The 21136-nt window shown below is 39.0% G+C and overlaps 2 protein-coding genes across 8 annotated transcripts in view; one reads left to right on the top strand and one right to left on the bottom strand.

The window, feature by feature from the left end:
* Positions 1 to 2100, top strand: part of DPP4 (dipeptidyl peptidase 4) — a 79149-nt gene extending 77049 nt beyond the window's left edge. Inside the window, exon 26 of the mRNA XM_058715150.1 lies at positions 987 to 2100. Within this exon, the coding sequence (XP_058571133.1) occupies positions 987 to 1088 (102 nt within the window). The 3' untranslated portion in view covers positions 1089 to 2100. The remainder of the gene's footprint in view (positions 1 to 986) is intronic.
* Positions 2101 to 7413: 5313 nt separating this feature from the next.
* The window catches only part of SLC4A10 (solute carrier family 4 member 10), a 298500-nt gene continuing 284777 nt past the window's right edge, over positions 7414 to 21136 (bottom strand). For 5 of the 7 annotated variants that reach the window (XM_058715152.1, XM_058715153.1, XM_058715157.1 and 2 more), the window contains 3 exons: positions 18857 to 18924; positions 15598 to 15714; positions 7414 to 9531 (listed from right to left, as the gene is read on the bottom strand). In XM_058715152.1, the coding sequence (XP_058571135.1) occupies positions 9465 to 9531; positions 15598 to 15714; positions 18857 to 18924 (252 nt within the window). In that variant the 3' untranslated portion in view covers positions 7414 to 9464. Of the gene's footprint in view, positions 9532 to 14723; positions 14763 to 15597; positions 15715 to 18856; positions 18925 to 21136 lie in introns of all 7 variants that reach the window. The other 2 variants (XM_058715155.1, XM_058715154.1) reach the window with 2 other exon arrangements.

Below are 21136 nucleotides of genomic sequence, written 5' to 3' on the forward strand. Positions count from 1 at the left end.
GATGCTTCTAGATATTAAGTGAAATTCATTTTCTGCAATAGACCTTTTCAGGTCAAGAAGGAAAAAGAGATTGTGTGTATATAACCAACGTATAAATATGTATGTATGTGTGTATGTTTATATGTACGTGTATGTGTGTTACACTAAATATTTTTGTGTAAATCGCTTTCTTGCCTGTATCAGCTAGAAAACCTGCTTTCCTTCACTGTCTTCTCACACACACACCCTTTGCTCTGTGATCAGTTCAAAGGGTGCCCACCATATGGGAGTGGAGCAGTTATTTGATACCAAAAACAAACAAATGAAAAAAACAAACCCCAAACCTGGTATATATCTTTTGGGTCAGATTCTTTTAAGAGGTCGAGGTTTATTTGTCTACTATTCAAAGAAGAGAAACAATGCTTTAATTAGGCAATTTTTTAAAGTTCATTTATGTCTCCATACTCTATGGTTGCCCGGTAGTGACTTCCCACTTATTTAATGTAGGATGAATTGATAAATTTTTGCCTCGGGTCAGCTCTTTCATAAATATCAGACACACAGATAGAAAATTCCAGTGAAAAATCAAAGTGTGTTTGCAAATAATACATTTGACTTTTGACCTCCTGTTAAACATATATGAAATATTGAAATAGATTTTTCTAGCGCCTTGGTAACATAGGAGTGCATACGAGTGCTTTTAACAAACTCATTTATTCTAATATCGTTTCTCTCACTGCAGTGTAGGAGTAATCTGACACTTGATAACACTTAATTAAAACTAGTGTGCTTAACGGGATAAACATTCTTTCCTATGCATGATGTGGTTCTGGGGCCTTTGAGCCAGATCTTAAAATGGACTTGGATAGTTTCATTAGAACATGTGTATATCCTTAAAATAATGTTTTAATTCTATGTATGCTTGTTGAGAGCTTATTTGAATTATTTTTTTTTTCAAAAAAGGAGACAACTGGCTTCCTACTTCTGACCTTTTTCTTCCTCTGCAGTGGTATACGGACGAAGACCATGGAATTGCCAGCGGCCCAGCCCACCAACACATATACACCCACATGAGCCACTTCATAAAACAATGCTTCTCTTTACCTTAGCACCTCAAACGGCTTGCCAAACCTCATTGAAAGCCATTTTTGTTCTGTCTCAAAGCTGCACTGTTATGATGATCGTGGAAAAAAAAAGTACACGCAAATCGAGAAATTCAGCGTTACTCTTGTTCCCAAATTTCATATCTATAACCCTAAGAAGGGACTTCTGTCTTCACGACAGATTATTACCTTCCTCAAGTTTGAAGTATTCCGTCTGTTTCTGTTTATTATTTAAAATCATTACCACATCAGTTGCTGAAACAACAACTAGGAGTTGTTCGTATGGGAGCTCTGCACAGGTTCCCTGGGAAGCGTTCATCTTTTTCTAACTGGACCAGCCCATGCATGCTCTCTTCTTTAAAGGGAACGCAGTGATGTCCCTGAAGCGGGGGTGAGAGAGGGAGGGTTAGGGAAAGAAGTGAGGAGGCATGTCTGGGAAGTCAAGTCCGAGCCCAATGACCCGACCAGACTACGGTCAGCAACTCTTGGAGGAGAGCTGTTCACAGCTAGATGGGCACGGTTTTCTGAGAAAGATTATTTAACCAGTCTCAGGAAATCATAAATGCAAGCACCGACTTCTAAGTAAAACCACAGCAGTTGAATAGACTCCAAAGAAATGAGAAGGAAACTGGCAACAAAGCAAGGCCCGCAGGTGCTGGTTATGGCTACAGGTGCTACGAAAGCACAGCAAGGGTGAGGGGAAAGTACTGCCAACGGGCTTCATAAAATACTGATGTTTCCTGCTGAGGGAGGCAGCCTGGACTGAGACGTGAGCACATCAGGTTGCCCTGTTAAAAGATGAAAATATTTGTATCACATATTCTAACTTGAAGGAGTCCTTGCATCAGTTTTTCTCATGTCATTTCTTTGAGCGTCTTAATTAAGAGGGGATTTTAACTTCCTTGGACTTGTTTTTAAAAACTGAAAATAAACCGCAAAGTGATGTATTATTATTCCCGCTCTACATCCTGTGGAATTTCTCCTGGTTGTCGAATAAATGTTCCTTCATTTTTTCAGAGGTAATGCATTTTGTGTCTTGAATGAGACCTAAACCACACTGGCATATGGACACGCTTATCCAGAAAGGCTCTTGTTTATTTTGCTTGTTATCCCAGACTGCCTTGTAAACATGGAGAGAGTTCAGTTTTTGTTAAAAAAAAAAAAAAAGCCAGATACATAAAAATGTGTTAAATTAAGCAGTTCATAGGGTTTTTATGTAATACATATATAATTTGTTATCACACATACATATATAGCATTTGAAAAACCCAAATAATTTTTTTTATGTAATTTATAATTTTATTCCAGGAAGCTACAATGACGCTCATATTATAGGAACAAATAACATCAACAATATCATCTCAGTATAGGTTAAGAAAAAATTCAATTACTTAAGGGTTGAATTATTTGTGGCTGACACATCTATATTAATGAAAGCATAGATTTCAGATGCTGAATTTAGCCTAACAGATAACTGAGGAAATGTGATTTTTTTGTTCCGTTACCTGCAAAATGGCCTCATTTTTAAAAAATTGATTTTATGAACTCAGACTTAGCTTCAGACCATTTGCTGGAAAAAGTTATCTCAGGCTGAGCTCCAGCATAAAAATCTAAAAGTAGAAGAAATGGAAAAAAATCTATCAATTCAACATAAGACCAGTGAGTCACACATAGGAATGGACAGAGGGTTGTGAAATTCAGCTTCAGTTGTACTTCGGGACCATGTCATTGAAGAGCTTCACCTTAAGTCTCAAATCCCACTCACCCATTAGAGACATAAATCGACCTTCAGACCTATAAAGCCCCTGTCATAATTCTATTTCTTAATAGAGTTCAATCATCATGAATGGGCCAATCCCTGCAGAGTTCTATATCTAGAAACAGTAGTCATAGATCATATGTCCACACCCTGTACTGAATTAATAGTCACAAAAACAAGTAAAAATTCTTTTAATTGAAACCAAATATTGTGCAATATCAGATGTTGTACAGATATTCAGACCATTTGGCAGTATCAGATGTTAACATCAGATATTGCACAATCTCAGATATTTTACAGAAATCAGTAAGACTATTTTATACAATAGTAGGTGTTATATAGTATCAGATACTACACAGATATTAAGACCCCTGTGTAACATCTGATATAGTACAACAGTAGTTTCTAAACATGTTAAATGTTTTCTCTGGCGCTCAGAAGGAACAAAAAATTCTAGCATGTATCTTTCATATAATGAGGGTTACAAAAGTTAAAGTAGATTTCATTTGGCCCTCCTAGGGCAAGAGTTACTCTCCAATAAGAGTTTTAAATTGGCTTATTGGGAAAAGAAGGTAAAGACGTTGACAAATAACTTAGAGATAAACTTCATCTGAGGCTAAGCTGGAGACACACAGAAACGAAGTGCAGTACCAAAATGTGAAGACTTGCCTGCCATTGACAGTTGCGGCCTCAGCAGGTGCACGGATGCTAAGATTCCTATCACACACAACCTGCTGGAGCTCAGCAGTGCCCAGGAGCAGCACATACACCAAAGGAAAGGAGCGATAGTCACATCTCTTCTACAGATCCAGAGTTTGCTTTTACGTTTTGCTCACGATTTTTAGAAAGTCACTTGAAAATTATTTATGGACATTTTTGGAAACCTTGCTAAAAAGGATGATATACCTCCATGCCTTCGCAAACAGAAGGCATAGATCAGTTCATCCTCTAAAGCCACCACCATAAAGATCAATTATCACGTCAGGCTGTATGTCATGTCATTCCAGACATTTTCTTTCTTATTCACAGGTGGTCACTGAAGCTACCAATGCTACTACTTGGTATTTGCTGCTTTTGAGCTAAGTTGACGTGAGAATTGCAATTTATAAAACTACTAGATTTGCACAATATTTAAGATGCAGTAAGTTCTAAATGAAAAACATACCAAAACACAAGGATGGCTTTTTTCATAAAGAGAATTTTGTTGTCAACTTTGTGGTTCTTTCAGCAGTGTCCGAGACCCTTTTTACACACATCCTCAATGGTCTGCAGTGTGTATTCAGTATGTCTGAGGTATATAGGTGATTGAGAATGAGAGACGAAAGTAAGTAATAAAGCATACCATCACTGCCCATAAGAAAAGCTCAGAGCAAGGTATTATTAGTAAGACCAATGTTGTGCTCAGTATAAATTTATCATCTTTCCGCATGTCACCTGTGACAATATTAACATTTAAACTTGAGAACTGGAATTAATAAAAAAAAGTAATTTCCCCACTGCTAAATTGAGAAGGGTATCTTCTCTAGTGTTACAGACTTTAAACTTCCACAAGCTCAACGAAATTTGTTATTCTTCACAATCTTTCAGCTGAACAGTTCATCCCAATTTAAAACAAATTATTTAAAACACGTATCTGGTGAGAAGCGTGACCCATCAAATAACCAAAACCCTGATTATTTCATGAAGCTTCTCCTCTCCAAAGTCATGATACTTGTGACTTGTGAGCAAAGAACTTCATCGGGCAAGTTTTGTTTCCAGTGTTAATCACAAAAATATGAGTCACAAAGAAAGTGTAACATACTAAGAAATATTACTCATCTTAACTTGATTCTGGTTGCGTGACCTGGAAGGAGTACCTTGTTAAGGAGGGCGGAAGTCGCTCCTCGCCTCCTGCTGGAGACTCAGTGCACTGCAGCCTGGATAAGGTGGACATGGGTTAGAATCTCCGCAGCACCACTCAAGCGAGAAACATTTTCAAGAGCGCTAGTCTCTTTGAACCCCAGTTTCTTAATTTGAAAGAAGAACAAAAACACCTACTTCACAGAATTTTTGCCTTGCTGTGAAGATTTGTGCATACACTATGCCGGCATTGTATCCATGCGGGCACCCTCAACCCCACCCTTCCCCTCCTCCTATTCACGGCTATTGAGCTTTTTATCTTGGTTTATGACTCCACTGATGATTCCACAGATTACACAGTTCCCCACCTTAGGTGTCTGTGTCTACAGGTGCTGGGTACACAAAGGTGTTCAGTAAGCATTCGTTTTTGCTTTCTATACTGCCATACCAGCGAGAGTCTTTTCTTGGATCTTTAATACATTCTTAATAAGATGAGCAGCAGCATTTTGTGATATATTTTACTTAGGATTCTGTCCGCAGCCTTTCCCAGCTGGAGAAAAATCCGAACACAGACCTAGGCTCTGGAAAGTTACAAAGAAGGGATAAAACGCTATTCCTAATTTTTAAGGAACTTATAAACAAATGGAAAGAATAAGTCACATGGCAGAAATCTAGAACTACACACACCAGAAGCAAGAGAATCTACGTACAAAGCTAAGTCCGTGGTAAGAACTATGAGATGAGCGGGGTGAAAATGTGGGCGGGGAAAGGTTTCTGGATTCATACGGGCTGCCATTGGCTGAATTTTGTACTACACCTACATTTCTTTCATAGTCTCAGGATTACTATTGATACCATGCTTTTCAGAACTTTTTTTTTTCAGATACAACCCAAAACATATCATATAAAGGAATGTTCTACATGAAAACATTTATAGTAAAACTATTGTATTTGGAGTTACCTACATACCTAAGGAGTATGCTTCAGCCTGTTGGGTTTCAGTCACAATAAAAGTTTAGAGACCACTCACAGAGTGTTTGCTTTGAGCCTCACAGTCATCCTGGATCCCTAAGGAAATGATTCCACTTTGTCCCCCACTATAGTCGACTTCCACTGCGCTGCTAGACTCATCTTTCCAAAAATCCATGCCTCTCCATCACTCAAAACTTTTAACGGACAAAGGGCAAAGATCATAATATACAATTTAACATCATTTTATAATAGAAGTGATCAACATCTATTTCTACCTTTTCTCACAGGTCTTCATTACTCTCCTAACACTCCACCATCCTGGGCTGTTTGCTTGGTTCCAAATATGCCATACATCAAATATGTCAGGCTCCGGTTACACCATATAGCTTTACTTTTTTATTTCATTTTTATTTCAATACTGGCATGTGTTTGAGAATCTTTGCAGCTCTTGGAGTAGGTTTCCTTCCCTATTTCCATCCTAATTCATATGCTACCTCTTATATAACATTTTCCTCAAACTCTGCCCTACTCAAAGTTCCATCTTTAAGTTATTCTCTGCTTTCATTATGCAGCCAACTCAGTACATACCGCATTGTGCTCTAGCTATGTGTCTACTGTGCCCTTGGAAGCAAGGACCACAGTTCTCTTTTCAAAGTTCCAGGTCAAAAGTAGTGGCCAGTACACCAACAGAAGCTGAACTGGAGTTGTATCAGTGAGCTGCAGCTTTCTGAGGAAAACAACCAAAGAGATCTCAAAAATAAAGTAAGCAATCCTTGAACACTGGGCTTCTTCGAGGGGACTGATTACAAGTAATCTTTCCCAATGGAAATTTAGACAATCATATATCCAAATCGCTCTCATACAATTTTCAAATGCTTGTAAATCTCATTTCCTTTCAACTGATGAATATATGAGATAGTTTATTAGAACATTTGGGTAGCAATCTTGAAACAATAGTAAAATAATCAGGTGACCAGGAGTGAACAGCTACAGCTAAGCAGGAACAGAGGTAGATCAGTGCAGATAGAAAAAAAAAAAAAAAATGAGCCACACTTTTAAGAGCCAAGAAAAATCCTAAAAGATCTAGTTCTAGGGATTGTGTTGAAATAGAAGTGGCTTGTGAATTGTCAGTGGAGAGTTTCTATCAAGCTATGAATTTAAACTACACACCAAGGAGATAGATTAAATTTAGGGAAAAACTTCCCAGTATCAAAGGCTGTTAAATGGTAGCAATTATAAAGTATACTCACGAGTCAAGAGAAAAATACTGAAGTATATTCGAGTTCTGAATGTAATTACTTCTATAACATACTGGCAGACGGCTACAAAAGGAAAATAGTCCCATCTGACCCATTGTAACAGGGAGGAGAGAAATTTTAGGAAATGCTTTTCCCATGGTGTGTGTGTGTGTGTGTGTGTGTGAGAGAGAGGGGGGGGGGGGGTAAAAACCGAAGTTTATGGAGTTCTAATAATGGGAAAGCCTACCAAAGACCTTGGAAGGTTTTACTAGTCTGGGAGCAATGCCATTTGCACCCAATTCATTGCTTTCTGGAAAAATGAAGAGATATATCCTACTACAGCTCTCATAATATTCTGTTCATAAGGTTCAAATTGTCTGAACATTCTTGAAATATCTGCATCACCAAATTTTCTTCACAGGGGTGTTTAAACTTAAATATTACGTTCAAACAATCAAAATGTTCTACATCGATTTACTGACTAACACTAAGGAGAAAAAAGACAAGACACTTTGCATCACAATTTAAAATGTGCAAGGAAATTAATTAGGATAAATATTTATTTCCACATAACATTTCTTAGTTGTGAAAAACACAATATCCTAGTCACATTTACACATTACTTGAACTTTGCAATAAATTACATTCAAGATATTCAGTAATTTTGACCAGGAATCTGAGGAGATTAGGAGGAAATATATAACACTACATTTTTTTCTTATATTTTATATGATTTCAAAATATTAGGATTGACATAGAGCATTAAAATTCACACGAGAACAAAATAACTATAAAAATACTCAGAAATACAGAATTTCATTGGATATGATTGCTTATTCAAATAAGTGATCATGTGAAGGTCTAAATTCACTATGATCATTTGTAACAGAATGGTTATTAATGTATTAAAACACTAGGAGGCTGCTTTTAGGACTGACTGGCATGCACAGCTAGTCTAAATCATAAAACAATGGGAATGTTTACAATGTAGTATCTGTATTATAAAACACACAAAGGCAACACATTTGGAATGGAAAATTTCTGTGTTTTTCCTTGGCATTTATAAACACAGATTTTATTAACTGCAAATTATCTGTATATGTTTTTAGGTTTATGTTCCGTAAAAGAGATGGCTCCTCAAAAGACTGTAAGAGGAATTTTCAGAAAGTATCAAAATGTTGAACCTAATGGAAGCTTTGTTGGGTTTTTTAAATTTCCCTCACAAGCTTAATCACAAGAGGATTTTTTTTCACTGTTCATATGCAGTTATACACAAAATATGTAATTAATAGTTTGGAAAAGCCACAGGGCTCTGAATTATTGTAAAATAGAACACCGCAGATTATAAGGTTGGTGATCACTGGTGATTCTTAGGAAACAAGAGCACTATAAGATTCCATCTTTATTAACTTCACATTCATCTAAAAAGAAATGAAATACTGTATTTTTAGTAATGCTCGGAAATTCTTAACTTTGCTTCCTCTTGTACAAGCTCAGTAAAAATGGATTCTTTCAGATGGACTGAAATATCTACAGAACCCTCTCAAACAGAATCTGAAATTTTCATTTAAAAGATTATTTTTCTACAACATGCATTCAATTAAAAAGTGGAAAAGAGCTTTGCAGAAGGAAAAAATTACAGTTGGAGACCTGTCAGCCTAACATTAGAACATGATTCAGAAGCAGCAGTAAGCAGTACGTGACCTTTAGCAGCAGAGTAACTGGGGAGTGAAATTTCACGTACGAGGCTTCACCATGTGGCCTTCCACGAGTGTGTATAATAGGTTTATTTGGAAAACATTTGTTTTTAATGGGAGAGAAATTTAACAGCATATTTCTGATAAAGATTTATACTGAAAATCTCACAAAACTTACAAAGTTTTCCGGAAGTATTTCATACAAGCCTAGTATTTGATGGTGTGATCACAACTTGAATCACTAACCGACCACTACTTGACTCTCTGCATTAGTTTCTGATTCTTTTAAACAAGTTGTGAACAGGTTCTATGTATTTTTTCAAAGGACTTTAAGTTTTAGTTAGATATATAAACTCTTACGTATTAAATGTATTGTAATAAATCAAGGAAATGCATAAATACAATTATTAAAAAATGTTTCCAAACAAACTTTTCGATTGGGGTCTTCTGAAAGAAGTCACTAACGCTAAGCTATAAAAAAATAAAAAGAAGTAAGACTACCTTTCAAAATTCTGCTGAATGAAATGACCAGGTAGCTTCAGGTCACTAAAGTAGGAAAATACAAACTAGGTAAATATGACATCTCTTTAAGAAAGCTATTGCTCTCATAAAACCAACGATGAGAATCCAGTGTTTACAAATGTCTAACATACAGCAAGGAGCACACAGATTCTTGCATTAGCTATTGTATATGCTCACAAGGGTATCTCACTGTTCAGAAGTTTAAACACAGAAATGAAACAAATTATTGCACTACTTACAGTGTGAAGGTGGATTTGGGATGAGAGACAGAATTTACAATACATGATCAAAGCAGTTTTATTAATAATTGTGGTGCTCTTCTCATATATATGTAAAAAATAAATTGAAGATCAAGTCATAGACAAGTCTCCCTGTCAACACCTTTCCCTGAGTCCGCTTTCTTCTCTTTTCGGCTTTCAATGCTACAGGGGGAAGAAAAGGAGAAATGTATTACTGCAATGCAGCACGGAGACTGTGAGGTCTGCTTGCTCAGACACAAAACCCATCAGCCCCAAAGTACCACATGGGCCCTTAGCATTGCTCTTTCATGCTGCGAAGCATAGCTAGATAGCAACAATTACAACCCCCTGCACTCGGTGAGATGGAAACCAAGAACTGCAGAAAGGGAGAAATTCAAAAAACAGTAACTAAAACACAAAAATCAGACATTTTTAAACAGTTCCAAAAGCATGCAAGATTAATACCATGGTCCTCATTTGGGCAAAGGAATTACTGCTAATTGTTGAAAATGCCAGTCCTGCCCCCGTCTGAAGAAAGCACTGACATCATAATGACACCAAAGAGATGTCACGGTAGGTATTTCAGGGCTCGCTCGAGTGGCTCATCCTTTGTGCACAGACTGGATCCTGATTTTTGGTGAGAACTATGTCATGGCCTGTTGGAAAGACACATCTCCGCTGTCGTCGGGGAGGCAGTCACCCCACACACTGCCCTCCACACACCTGTGAAGACTGACCGTCACCCTGTCCATCAGAGGAACAATGTTTTACCCCACTGCTTCTGTAATGAACTCATTCCCAAGTGACTTCTGTTTTTTTATCTGCTATCCAATTAACCTTATCAGCGGGCAAGCTGGTAACAAAACTCTACCACTTCTGTCTTCGTGGGGTATTTTTTTAGTATTTTCCCAAAGATCACTTTTCCTACTCTCATGTTGACAGTTTTCATGGAAAACTCAAACAGTGTGCTCACGTGCGAGAAGCTCACAGCAAGAATACAGGCTTTGGGGCAGGGGTGGGGGGGTGCACAGAATGGCTTACTCCCCAGTGACCCCCAGCACAGGGCAGCGTCGCCCCCACCTGGGGCCTCTCCTGTCCCTCCCTGCCACTGATTCAAGGGGTGAGTGGCAACTGGCCTCTGGGGCCCCGAGCTGGAAGAACCCACACACTTTCACTGGCCACTTCTTCCCTTAACCTAAATTTATGAGATAGTTGCCAGTGGGGAAACCCTTGGTTTTAGAACTCTTCTCCAAGTAATAAAGTGACAGTTAAAGCCTCCTCCCCACCCCACCCCACCCCCCTTTCTATGCGGCCTCCTGCGCAGCTTTCTTAGTGGTCAACAACTTAGACACATTCTACGAGTGTGTTTTTCAAATTGCTTTTCCTCCAATTCGAGCTCGAAACAGCCCTTCTCAGTTGTCACCACCACCCGGCGCCATCAGGTAAGAAGTGCTGCAGCTTCTGCCGTCCGTGGCATGCTGCCAGCACTGCGAGCTGGTGTGAGCGAGCGTCTATGGCACCCGGGTTTATGCCTGCCACACTTCTCAGCACGCACTACTTACAGGTCAGAGCAAAGCAACTTTTCTCCCTTGTCTTTTCTCCTTCCACAAGAAGAGATGACAGTGTGCACATGATGTGTTGAGAGCCTTAACTCTGTATTTTTAACTCCTCTATCTGCATGACTCACTTCCTTCTACTTTAAGTGCCTTTCATATGACAAGTGGCTGCTATCCTACTTTTCAAATTAACTTTTCCTTGGGCTTTACCTGGCTCCTCGTCTCTTCTCTTCCGCCAGACAAAACCAGTGAAAAAGGGAAGGCATGGGGCAGCGGAGGAAGCCTGGACTTGGAACTGGAAGGTTAGGTTCAGTTTCCGGAAGCCAAGAAGGAACTCTGTGACCTTGGACTAGTTGTTTAATCTCTCTGCGGCTTGGTTTCCTCATCTGCAAATTTGAACTATATGAGTCCCCAAATTCTCTTGTAGCTCGAAGGCCAGGATTCTGAAGCTGGCATTCTCAATCGCAGTGGGGCCCTACCTTTTGAAAGATAGACTACAAGAGCCCATCTGTAGGAGACCCTAGGGATGCAGACACACTGGCACGGTTCCTGTGTGCATAGTGCTAAGTTCCATAAGCTTTTTATAAATGAGCACATTCCCAATGGCACTATTAGTCACCAAGTGGTGAGAAAAGATTCAGAATGTTGACTTAATTCACAGATAATGCTTCCTCCTGATGTCCTGCTTTGGTCCTACTGGTTGGTTACAAAACAATAACCGAATAAATGATCAGGGCTTTTTTCCCTCTCTAAAACTGGTGGCTTTGGTGTCAGATTAGATTCAACAAACTTATAAAGCAGAAATTTTATAACCAGCTCAAAACTTCTATGAAAAATATTATTGACCTGAACCCATCTTCTTACTGTATGCCTATTACCGTCTTTATTTCCTTGTTACATTCATTTTTCACGATTCCAATAAGTTCTAAACTTTCATTGTAATAAATATACATATTTACTAAATATGTAGCACATCTATGATGTGCTATTGCAGTAGATACATATTACATAGCTGTTGGGTACCAGGTACTCTGCAAAGACCAAGGGATACAAGAGAGATGAGACAGTGCCCTGCCCCTGGAGGAGTCACATTTTAAAATCTAAAGAAATAATATTTCAGGAGAGAGCAGAACATGACCCGCTACCTTCATGCTGCCAACTAGTGATCTAGGAAACTGTTATGTTTCGATCACACCAAAATAGTTGTTGCAAACAGCATTTACGAAGAAGTCATGACAGGGCATAGGCCTAGGAAATCACAGCAAAGGAGGAGAATCCAGGATGGAAGAAGGTGGTGGAAGTGGGCAGCCAGAGAGGAGCAGAGAAGATGGTCCCAGAGCCTAGCCTCTGCCACCAAGGCAACACCAAGCACTGTTTTTCCTAATGTTGCCAGGTACCTTCCCAAGAAATGTCAATCTCGGTGTCAGTTGTTCGCCTATTCTGATGCAATGTGTGCTTTTTAACGAGACCTATTTCTGCCAATCCAGTTCAAGAAGCCACAGAGGACCTTGTCACGTGTATGCGCAGCACTGTTGAACAAGGATCAAATTAGACATCCTGCAGATGTGGTCAAATTTTCAGTGAGTTCTGATATCCTTCTTTCAATCAGGCGAGATAAAATATTGTTGACAACGAACGGTGGATGAAATGATGGATAAAATACAAGTGCTATTCCCAACTGCACTGTGGAAAAGTATCTAAGCTTCTCTAATAGGCATACAGGACCAATAGCAAGGGACAGGATGGAGAATAAGGAGAGGGGCCGTGTCAAAAACCGCAAGGAAGCCAACTTAGGCCTCAAGAGATACAGACCCTGGTAAATGGGTCTTTAGGTTTGGGTTTAGTTTAGTTTAGTTTTATGCACCAAGACATACTCTAGTAGGCACAACACTGTTAGAGTTCTTGGTCATCAGATTTCAATACCTTCAACAGACACACCATGAAAAAGCAATGGCTTTGGGAGGGTATTGTTGTTATTAGTGTTGGTGGTTTTTGGATTTCTGGAAGCCACACACTCTGCCAAGTTTCACTGTTATAAAGATGAAAGACAACCATTAACCAAGAGGAATTTTTCACCTGGAAAGCTACAGACAATCCATCTAAAGGTAAACTTTCATTGCACAATAGTTTGAATCTCATGTTAGGAGGAAGGTATGTTCAAAGAGTAAGAAACAGGGGTGCCTGGGTGGCTCAGTCGGTTAAGCATCCAACTTTGGCTCTCAGGTCATGATCTCATGGCTTGGGAGTTCGAGCCCCACATCGGGGTCTGTGCTGACAGTTCAGAGTCTGGAGCCTGCTTCAGATTCTGTGTCTCATTCTCTCTTTGCCTCTCCCCCCACTTGTACTCTGTCTCTCTCTCAAAAATAAATAAATGTAAACAAAAATAAAAATAAAAACAAAGAGTAAGAAACAAGTGGTTGTATCAAAATATAAAGGATGGTCCTAATTAAAACTGAACCTGCTTAAAGCACACTACATTGTTTTACAACAACTAGTTTTTTTTGTGGTGAAAAGCATCACCTGACTATACTATTTACTTTAAGGAGTACCTAAAATACTATGACATAAAATTTTTTGCTTGAACCAAAGAAAAGCAGAGAAGGAGTTTGTACTATGGCTCCATTTAGTACAGGAAGAAAAGCAATCTATAAGTTGGTTGTCTCAAATTTTCTACATATTCTCATGGCTGGCATTTTATTTTGAGCTCATAAACCTGGAGTTCCCATTTTTTAAAAAAAAAAAATCAGAGAAATGCCATATTTTTAATGTGAACGAGTCCATAAGCACATATTTCAATGGGTTTAAGAAATTACCCTTCTCATAATTCTGATTTTCTTCCAAGACCAAAACAGAATTACTGTGAGGATGACTCTATCAGACTGTAGCGGGGATCTTTGGGGAAGGAAGATAAAGCATGTTTTAGAATAAAATATGACTTCTGTTTGAGCCAAGCAAAGAAATACATGAAGATTTTAAAGCCCTGTTACAAGACAGAAAACATCAATCAGAAGTCTTTGAGGGAGCCTACTGAGTAACTTATATTAACCTCCTTTGGACTAAGTGTTAGAAGTAGTTGTTAAGGATGGAGAGAAGGAGAGGGGGAGGGAGGGAGAAGGAGGGAGAGAGGGGAGGGAGAGAGGGGAGGGAGAGAGGGGAGGGAGAGAGGGGAGGGAGAGGGAGAGGGGGAGGGAGGGAGGGAATGAGAGAGAGAGAGAGAGAGAGAGAGAGAGAGAGAGGTGACTAATTCCAGATTTCTGGGATGAGAAGACTGTGCACATCCACTGTTTGTCTTTTTGGGATAGAGATGACATTGAAGCAGCATGCCATTTTGGGGTGACAAAAACCAGCAACAAGAGATATTCTGTAAGTCTAATGTATCATCTTTTCTGAGCCCATGTTTCCAAATATTTCTCATGAAGCCAGATAAAGCTTGCAGGTTTGGAAGCATGTGGTGCATAAATGGAAGCTCCCAGCTTTGCAATTTCTTAATTCAAGGATAAATTTTCTTTTTTTTCCAATATAGAAATTTGATGTCATCACTAAAAATGGTGCTGTGCGATTTGTTGATTTATATATGATGTATTTGTGTAAGTCATGTAGGAAAAAAAGTTCACTCAAGCTTCCAACCTTCTTAAAGAGCTGAGTAGTTATAGGAACACCATAAACACTCAGTCCGATACTGGATCTAAGCCCAAGCCTCTCCATGCCTTTTGCCTCCCCAAAACTCACACAGAGAACATAGGCTGACCAGGTTTCTAGAAGACACCATTTAACACAGGAAATACAACCAAGGAATAGGTTTGAGGGAGAGGGTCTTACCTTTGGGGAATCAGCTTCTAGAGTGATTAGGAAGGGGAGCTTATGACAAAAATGTAATATAAAAATTAAGTAGAAAAAGTTAATTTAAGGTCATGAAAATAAAGGAACTTAATAACTAAACACTGTCCCAAATCCCTCAATCACTCTTTAATAAGAAGAGCTATTAGCATAACACAGAGATTTTTCTTCAGATCAGTATCTAAGAAGACTGGATGGTTTGAACGCTTATAAATTCTGGAAAATTCAGTTGGAAATCCTGTGATGACTCTTCATATTTAAGGACACACTCTTCCCCAGCATGCATTTACAACTTAGCATCCACAACTATAGGAGTGGTTTGTAATGTTTGCATACAGAGAAATACGAATGCATAGAACTTTCTGGAGCTGAAAGTTTTGGAGTAAGGAAGTTAGGGAAGATTTTCAGGGAGTTGGAACAGGAACCTGGAAATATACTAAGTGCAAAATCACCATTACATGTGCATATGGGGCTTAAGAAAGGACAATGGGGGAGTGCAAAATGTGGGCAGATATCTAAGAGGGTTCTGGGAAGTGGGTGATGAGTGAATATAATGGAACTTTATTGCAAAAGAGTAGGCCAAATGAATGTCCGCAAGTGGCCTGCGTTGGGACTCATTTACAGCACCATTCTCCCCACTGTCATAGTTTTGGAATAAGCTTGTAATCTGAAAGGGAGATGTTGAAAAACATAGCAACAAATGTGCCAATTACAATTTCTGCCTACTTTTAAAAAGAGTTTTCTGAAATATTTTAGACCTAAATTCAATGGAAACCAATACTATTCCTTCCCTAATAGATTCATGTCATAAAATGATTGGAATCAGTACAAATTCACATTATTTTGGAATTCAAACCTTTTAGAAGGAAAGCTTGACTCCTTATCTTTTGAGTTATCGGCAGTCATCAGAAGGTTCCTCCACAAGGCAGTCTTTGACATTTCATCAGAGATATTGATCACAGATGGATCATCTCTAGATAGGAGTTTACCCAAAATGAAATTTAAAAAAATTAAGTAATTGCAGTTATCTAGTGATAGAAACTAAATATAGGACAGTCTTATACCTTTGTACAGTATTTTTCACAGTTAAAAATTAAGAAGTAAATAGTTCTCTCAATTATTTTTTTAAAATCTATGAAAAACAAAAATCTCAACAAAAGGTTCTAGTTATATAGACACTGGTTTTGGCTAGAGTTCTCCTAACTCATTTCAAATTACAGAGATGAGTTTCTGTGTGTTTACTGCTTGGGCTCTTGCCCCTACATTCGTAGCCGAACAGATCAACTTCAGTCTCCTCCTCAGACGCTACAGTGGCTCTCACACACTTAGAAAAAAAAGCCTGGCAGGGGTGCCTGGGTGGCTCAGTCAGTTAAGCATCTGACTCTTGGTTTCAGCTCAGGTCACTTGCTGTTTGTCAGTTCGAGCCCTTCATTGTGCTCTATGCTGACAGCATGGAGCCTGCTTGGGGTTCTCTGTCTCTCTCTTTCTGCCTCTCCCCTACTTTCTGTCTCTCTCTCTCTCAAAATAAACAAACAAACAAACAAACAAACATTAAAAAGACAGAGAAAGCCTGGTAAGTGGACCATAGGCTCTGTCCCTGCCCTCACCCTCCAAGTTCATCTCCTGCCATTACAGCCCTGCTCCTTCTACTCTGGCCACAAGCAGTGGTCTCCCGACTATTCTGGAACACTCTGGGCTTGCTGCCTCAGGGCCTCGTGTTTGTCCTGCCTTCTGCCTATGATGTTCCTTTACATGGTACAACTCTTTCCCTCCTTTGTTTAAATGTCACCTACTCAGGCCTTTGCTGACTACTGTACTTAAAATTTCTGGGCCACCTGAGTGGCTCAGCCAGTTAAGCATCCAACTCTTGGTTTCAGCTCAGGTATAATCTGTTTGTGAATTCAAGCCCCACATCAGGTCTGCACTGACAGTGTGGAGTCTGCTTGGGATTCTCTCTCTGCCTGCCTCTCTCTCTCTCTCTCTCTCTCTCCCCCTCCCTCAAAATAAATAAACTTAAAAAAATAAAAGAAAATCTCTATTTCCATCCACTAAGAGTACCCTCATCCTCTTTTGCTTTTTGTTTTTATTGCACTTTTCACCATCTAAAACACTATCCCATATTACTTGTGCCTTTTTTTTTGGCCCCCCCACCTCTATTCTACTTGAATATAAGTTTTATGAGGATGACGATTCTTGACCATTCATCTGCTACTGTTTCCCCAAGAGTCAAGCAGGGCCTGACACTTGGTGCCTACTCAATAAATACTGGTTGAATAAATGAAGGCAGTCTGTGTGTTTGGCAGATATCTTTCCAAATGACTAGAAAGGCCTTCAACATCAGGGCGCGTACAATGCTGGGTGCTTTGTTTGCATTTTAAAATGGCACCAGTTTTAAGTGATGTCCAGAATTCTCTAAAATATTCCCAGGGCTAGAAACACAACCAAATAGAAGCAGAGATAAATTATAGGCCAAGTCAAAGAAAGTTTCAAGTGAGGAAACAGCACTCTTCTTACTGCACGAGGAAAAGATACCCTGCTGTGAAAAAAAAACCACCTTCTATAGAAATCCTAGGCTGACCTCACATGACCCTCATCAGTGGTTGTTCACAGGCGGCAACAAATTAGACTTCTTTAGAGAGACACCAAAGGTCTGGAGCAAAACCTTGGGTCTCACAGGGTCCCTCCCTTCCCAGTCTGGACAAGTGTTCTTTTTAGTTCCTCAAATCCAGCAGCCCCTAGTAACTCAAAGCATGAAATCAACCAGTTTCCAAAAGAATGTCATATGGAATACATGTTTTTCACAATATTATGTGACAAAGAGCCTTGTAAGCCAAAGAGTTTAGAAAATACTGGATTGGGGAGCCTGGCTGGCTCAGTCAGTTAAGTGTCTGATTCTTGACTTCAGCTCAGGTCATGATCTCAGGGTTCATGAGTTTGAGCCCCCACTGGGCTCTGTGCTCACAGAGTGAAGTGTGCTTGGGATTCTGTCTCCCTCTCTCTCTGCCCCTCCCCCATTTGCACTCTCTCTCTCTCTCTCTCTCTCTCAAAATAAATAAAAATAAGCTTAAAAAAAAAGGAAAAGAAAATTCTGATTAAAGAAAATTAAAAAAAAAACATACAGCACTACTTAGATTCTTTAATATGCCAATATACACTATGAATCTCCAAATGGAAATGTGGTATGGAAATTTATCTAACCAAAGAATCCTTTTGAGAGGGGTACCACATGAGACCAAGTATCTATCTACAAAACACACGTGGGAATATATTGATTCAATGAAACAATCAACAGGCTTTTAAAACTTACATACTGTTTAAAAAAAGATAAAATGCCTTCTCATGTTTAGGTGGTAGATAATTATATTTTAAAAACCTAGGTAATGTGATTTTACAGTCAGACCCTGAAGATCTAGAAGATTTTTCCAATTTTTTTGGTAAATACTATGATAAATTCTTCCCAGAGGGAAAAGTTTTCTCTGTTTTTTTATTGGCATGGTCTTAAATTATCCTTAAGTGCTTCAATATCTATATATCTGTACGTAATTTTTGGCCAGATATGTTTTTAAGTTTTTATTATAACTCACAGGCATTTGCATTCTTTTGTTATGTCTTTGTGCATAAAGAAGATAGGCATATTTTGGAGAGTTACATAAATACTTCCTAAAATGGCTGGTAGATGTGAATCCTTGAACTCAGGAAATAGATCATCTCTTTGGAAGTGCCATTTTTTAGGGGTAACTTCCCAGAGTTCAAACATTTACCAGTGATCAATGTAGTGAATACCTAGCTCATTTATTCTGGAATTGAATCTTGACCAGTCTTCAACTGATACTTTTAGAGCTTTTGTATACATTATAAAATATGAGAAGAAAAGACTTCAGACAACAGTCCCCTGCCCCCCTTCATTTTCAGCCACTTGCCCCTACTCACGCAGCTACCAGAGTCAGAACTTAGTTCTAGGACAGGGTAATTTAAGTCCTACTTCCATTTCTTTCTATTCTGACACAGCTTCAACAAACCTTTGTAGGAATGCACACAGTTCACAATTCTTAAGTAAAGTATACAACAACACGTTTCATGACTCCAAGTGGTGTGCTTTTCCACGCGTATCTTACCTATAGTGCCCTTCCAATGGGAGCTGTACTGTGCCCTCATCTTCCATAGCTAGCATACTTTGTTCTTCCTGGAAAGACAAATGTAAAACATACAAAGTGAACCTGATGAATCTCCATTTTACATTAAAGAAGAAACACAGATTAATGTTTCACTATCTCATTAACCTCAGGACCTTCCACTTTGTTTGCATTTATTAATGCTAGCACAGGTCCTTTTGATAAAGTATCAGCTACCAAGAACATAAGTAATTAATGAGAGTCCCCTACCACAAAGTAATTTAAATGCTAGCAACAATCTCCTTCATGTCACTCAATGTAAAACGTGGTTAATTTCCAAGCAGATTTTAAAAAATAATCTACATTTTAAAAGGAAAAGAGTACGGGTAATGTAATTGTTTTCATTGTTATAAAGTGTACATTACATTCCCAGAATGTTCTGTTAGAAGGGAATGAGGATGTATTTAGAGAGGTGGTTCTCAAACTTTATTTTACATCAGAATCACGTAGAGGGCTTTAAAAAATATACAGATTGCCAGGCCCCACCTCCAGAGTCTCTGATTCAGTGGGTCTGGAGTAGGGCCCAAGAATTTACCTTTTCCAGTGACTTTCCAGGTGATGCTGATTATGCTGGTCTAAGGACTACACTTTGAGAACTCCTGCTCTAGAGATTTGGAAAGAGACAGGAGAAGATGCCTTCCTGTATGGACCAAACACAGGTGTGTTTTCCACGAGGCACATCTTAGGCTTTAGTTTTGACTCAGATTTCTTCTTACAATGACAATATCCTACCCTTCCCCAACAAGTAGGGATATTTCATATAATCATTTCTTCATCTATAACACTTTAAAAGCATATCTTTATGATAAAGATAACCTTATGCTACCATATTAAAATGTCCTGGTTTAGGGGACCCTGGGTGGCTCAGTCAGTTAAGTATCTGACTTCGGCTCTGGTCACAATCTCATGGTTCGTGAATTCAAGCCCCGTGTCAGGCTCTGTGCTGATGGCTCAGAGCCTGGAGCCTGCTTCGGATTCTGTATCTCCCCCTCTCTCTGCCCCTCCCCTGCTCGTGCTCCGTCTCTCTCTGTCTCAAAAATAAATAAACAATACAAAAATAATAAAATAAAATATCCTGGTTTAGTTTTCAATAATGTTATCAACCTTTTTCTATCCACCAAAATATTTTACTTATCTATAGATTGCAGCTTCTATTTAATGCATTTATTCTTCAAATGAGTCAATTACCAATGCTTAAGTTCAGAGAACAATGTGGGGCCATTTAAAGTTGTTAGAATCATTGGTTCTAAGTCCAAAAATGGAATTTTATTTATTCTATTGTTTTTATTGTTTTATTTGAGTCCAGTTGAGACACGAGGCTACTAGTTTCAAGTGTACGTGTAGTGACTCAACATCCCTACATCCCTATATGCTATGCTGTGCTCACAAATGTACTTACCATCTGTCACCATACAACACTATTATAGGATCATTGACTATATTCCCTGAGCTGTGCCTTTTATCCTGTGACTTGTTCATTCCGTAATTGGAAATCTGTATCTCCCACTCCCCTTCACTTATTTTGCCCGTCCCCTACCCCTTCCCTCTGGCAACCATCGGTTTGTTCTCTGTATTTATAGTTGATTCTCCTTTTTGTTTGTTTATTCATTTGTTCTGTGTTCTAGATTCCACATATGAATGAAATCATATGGCATTTGTCTTTCTTAGTCTGACTTTTTTCACTTAGTATACTACCCTCTAGGTCTATCCATGTTGTCCCAAATAGCAAGATTTTATTCCTTTTTTGTGGCTGCGTAATATAGAAATGGAATTTTTAAGTTAGAGATGAAGAGCTAGATGATTTCTTGACCAAATGGGAACTGAAGAGAGAAAATAGGGTGGGCCTGGAGGCTTAGCAGTAGGTTGCCTGATCGAAGTCAGCTTCCAGAAAGACTTGATCTTTGGCTGATGTCATTTCTGGCAGGCAAGGCTGTTCCTAACATTATCCTCAATATACGGACCCTGGCCTCAAGTTGCATGCTGCCTCATCTGAAGAGCCCTTGTCATATTTCTTGTTACTTAAAGATACAGTGTTTTCCATCTGGAGCCTATTCAGCTAACCTATGAATATGAAATGTAATGTGGGGGCAGGTCTCATTTTCACTCTTGGAATGCTCTCTGTACGCATCCAATCTACTGACCAAGGCTCCCCTCCTCTGGGACCTTATCCATCCTGCATACGGAAAGCTATGCCCAGTCTCTGTGGTGTACTAATGGAGAGGC

The sequence above is a fragment of the Neofelis nebulosa genome, chromosome 2 (assembly GCF_028018385.1).
Source record: "Neofelis nebulosa isolate mNeoNeb1 chromosome 2, mNeoNeb1.pri, whole genome shotgun sequence".
NCBI lineage: Eukaryota > Metazoa > Chordata > Mammalia > Carnivora > Felidae > Neofelis > Neofelis nebulosa.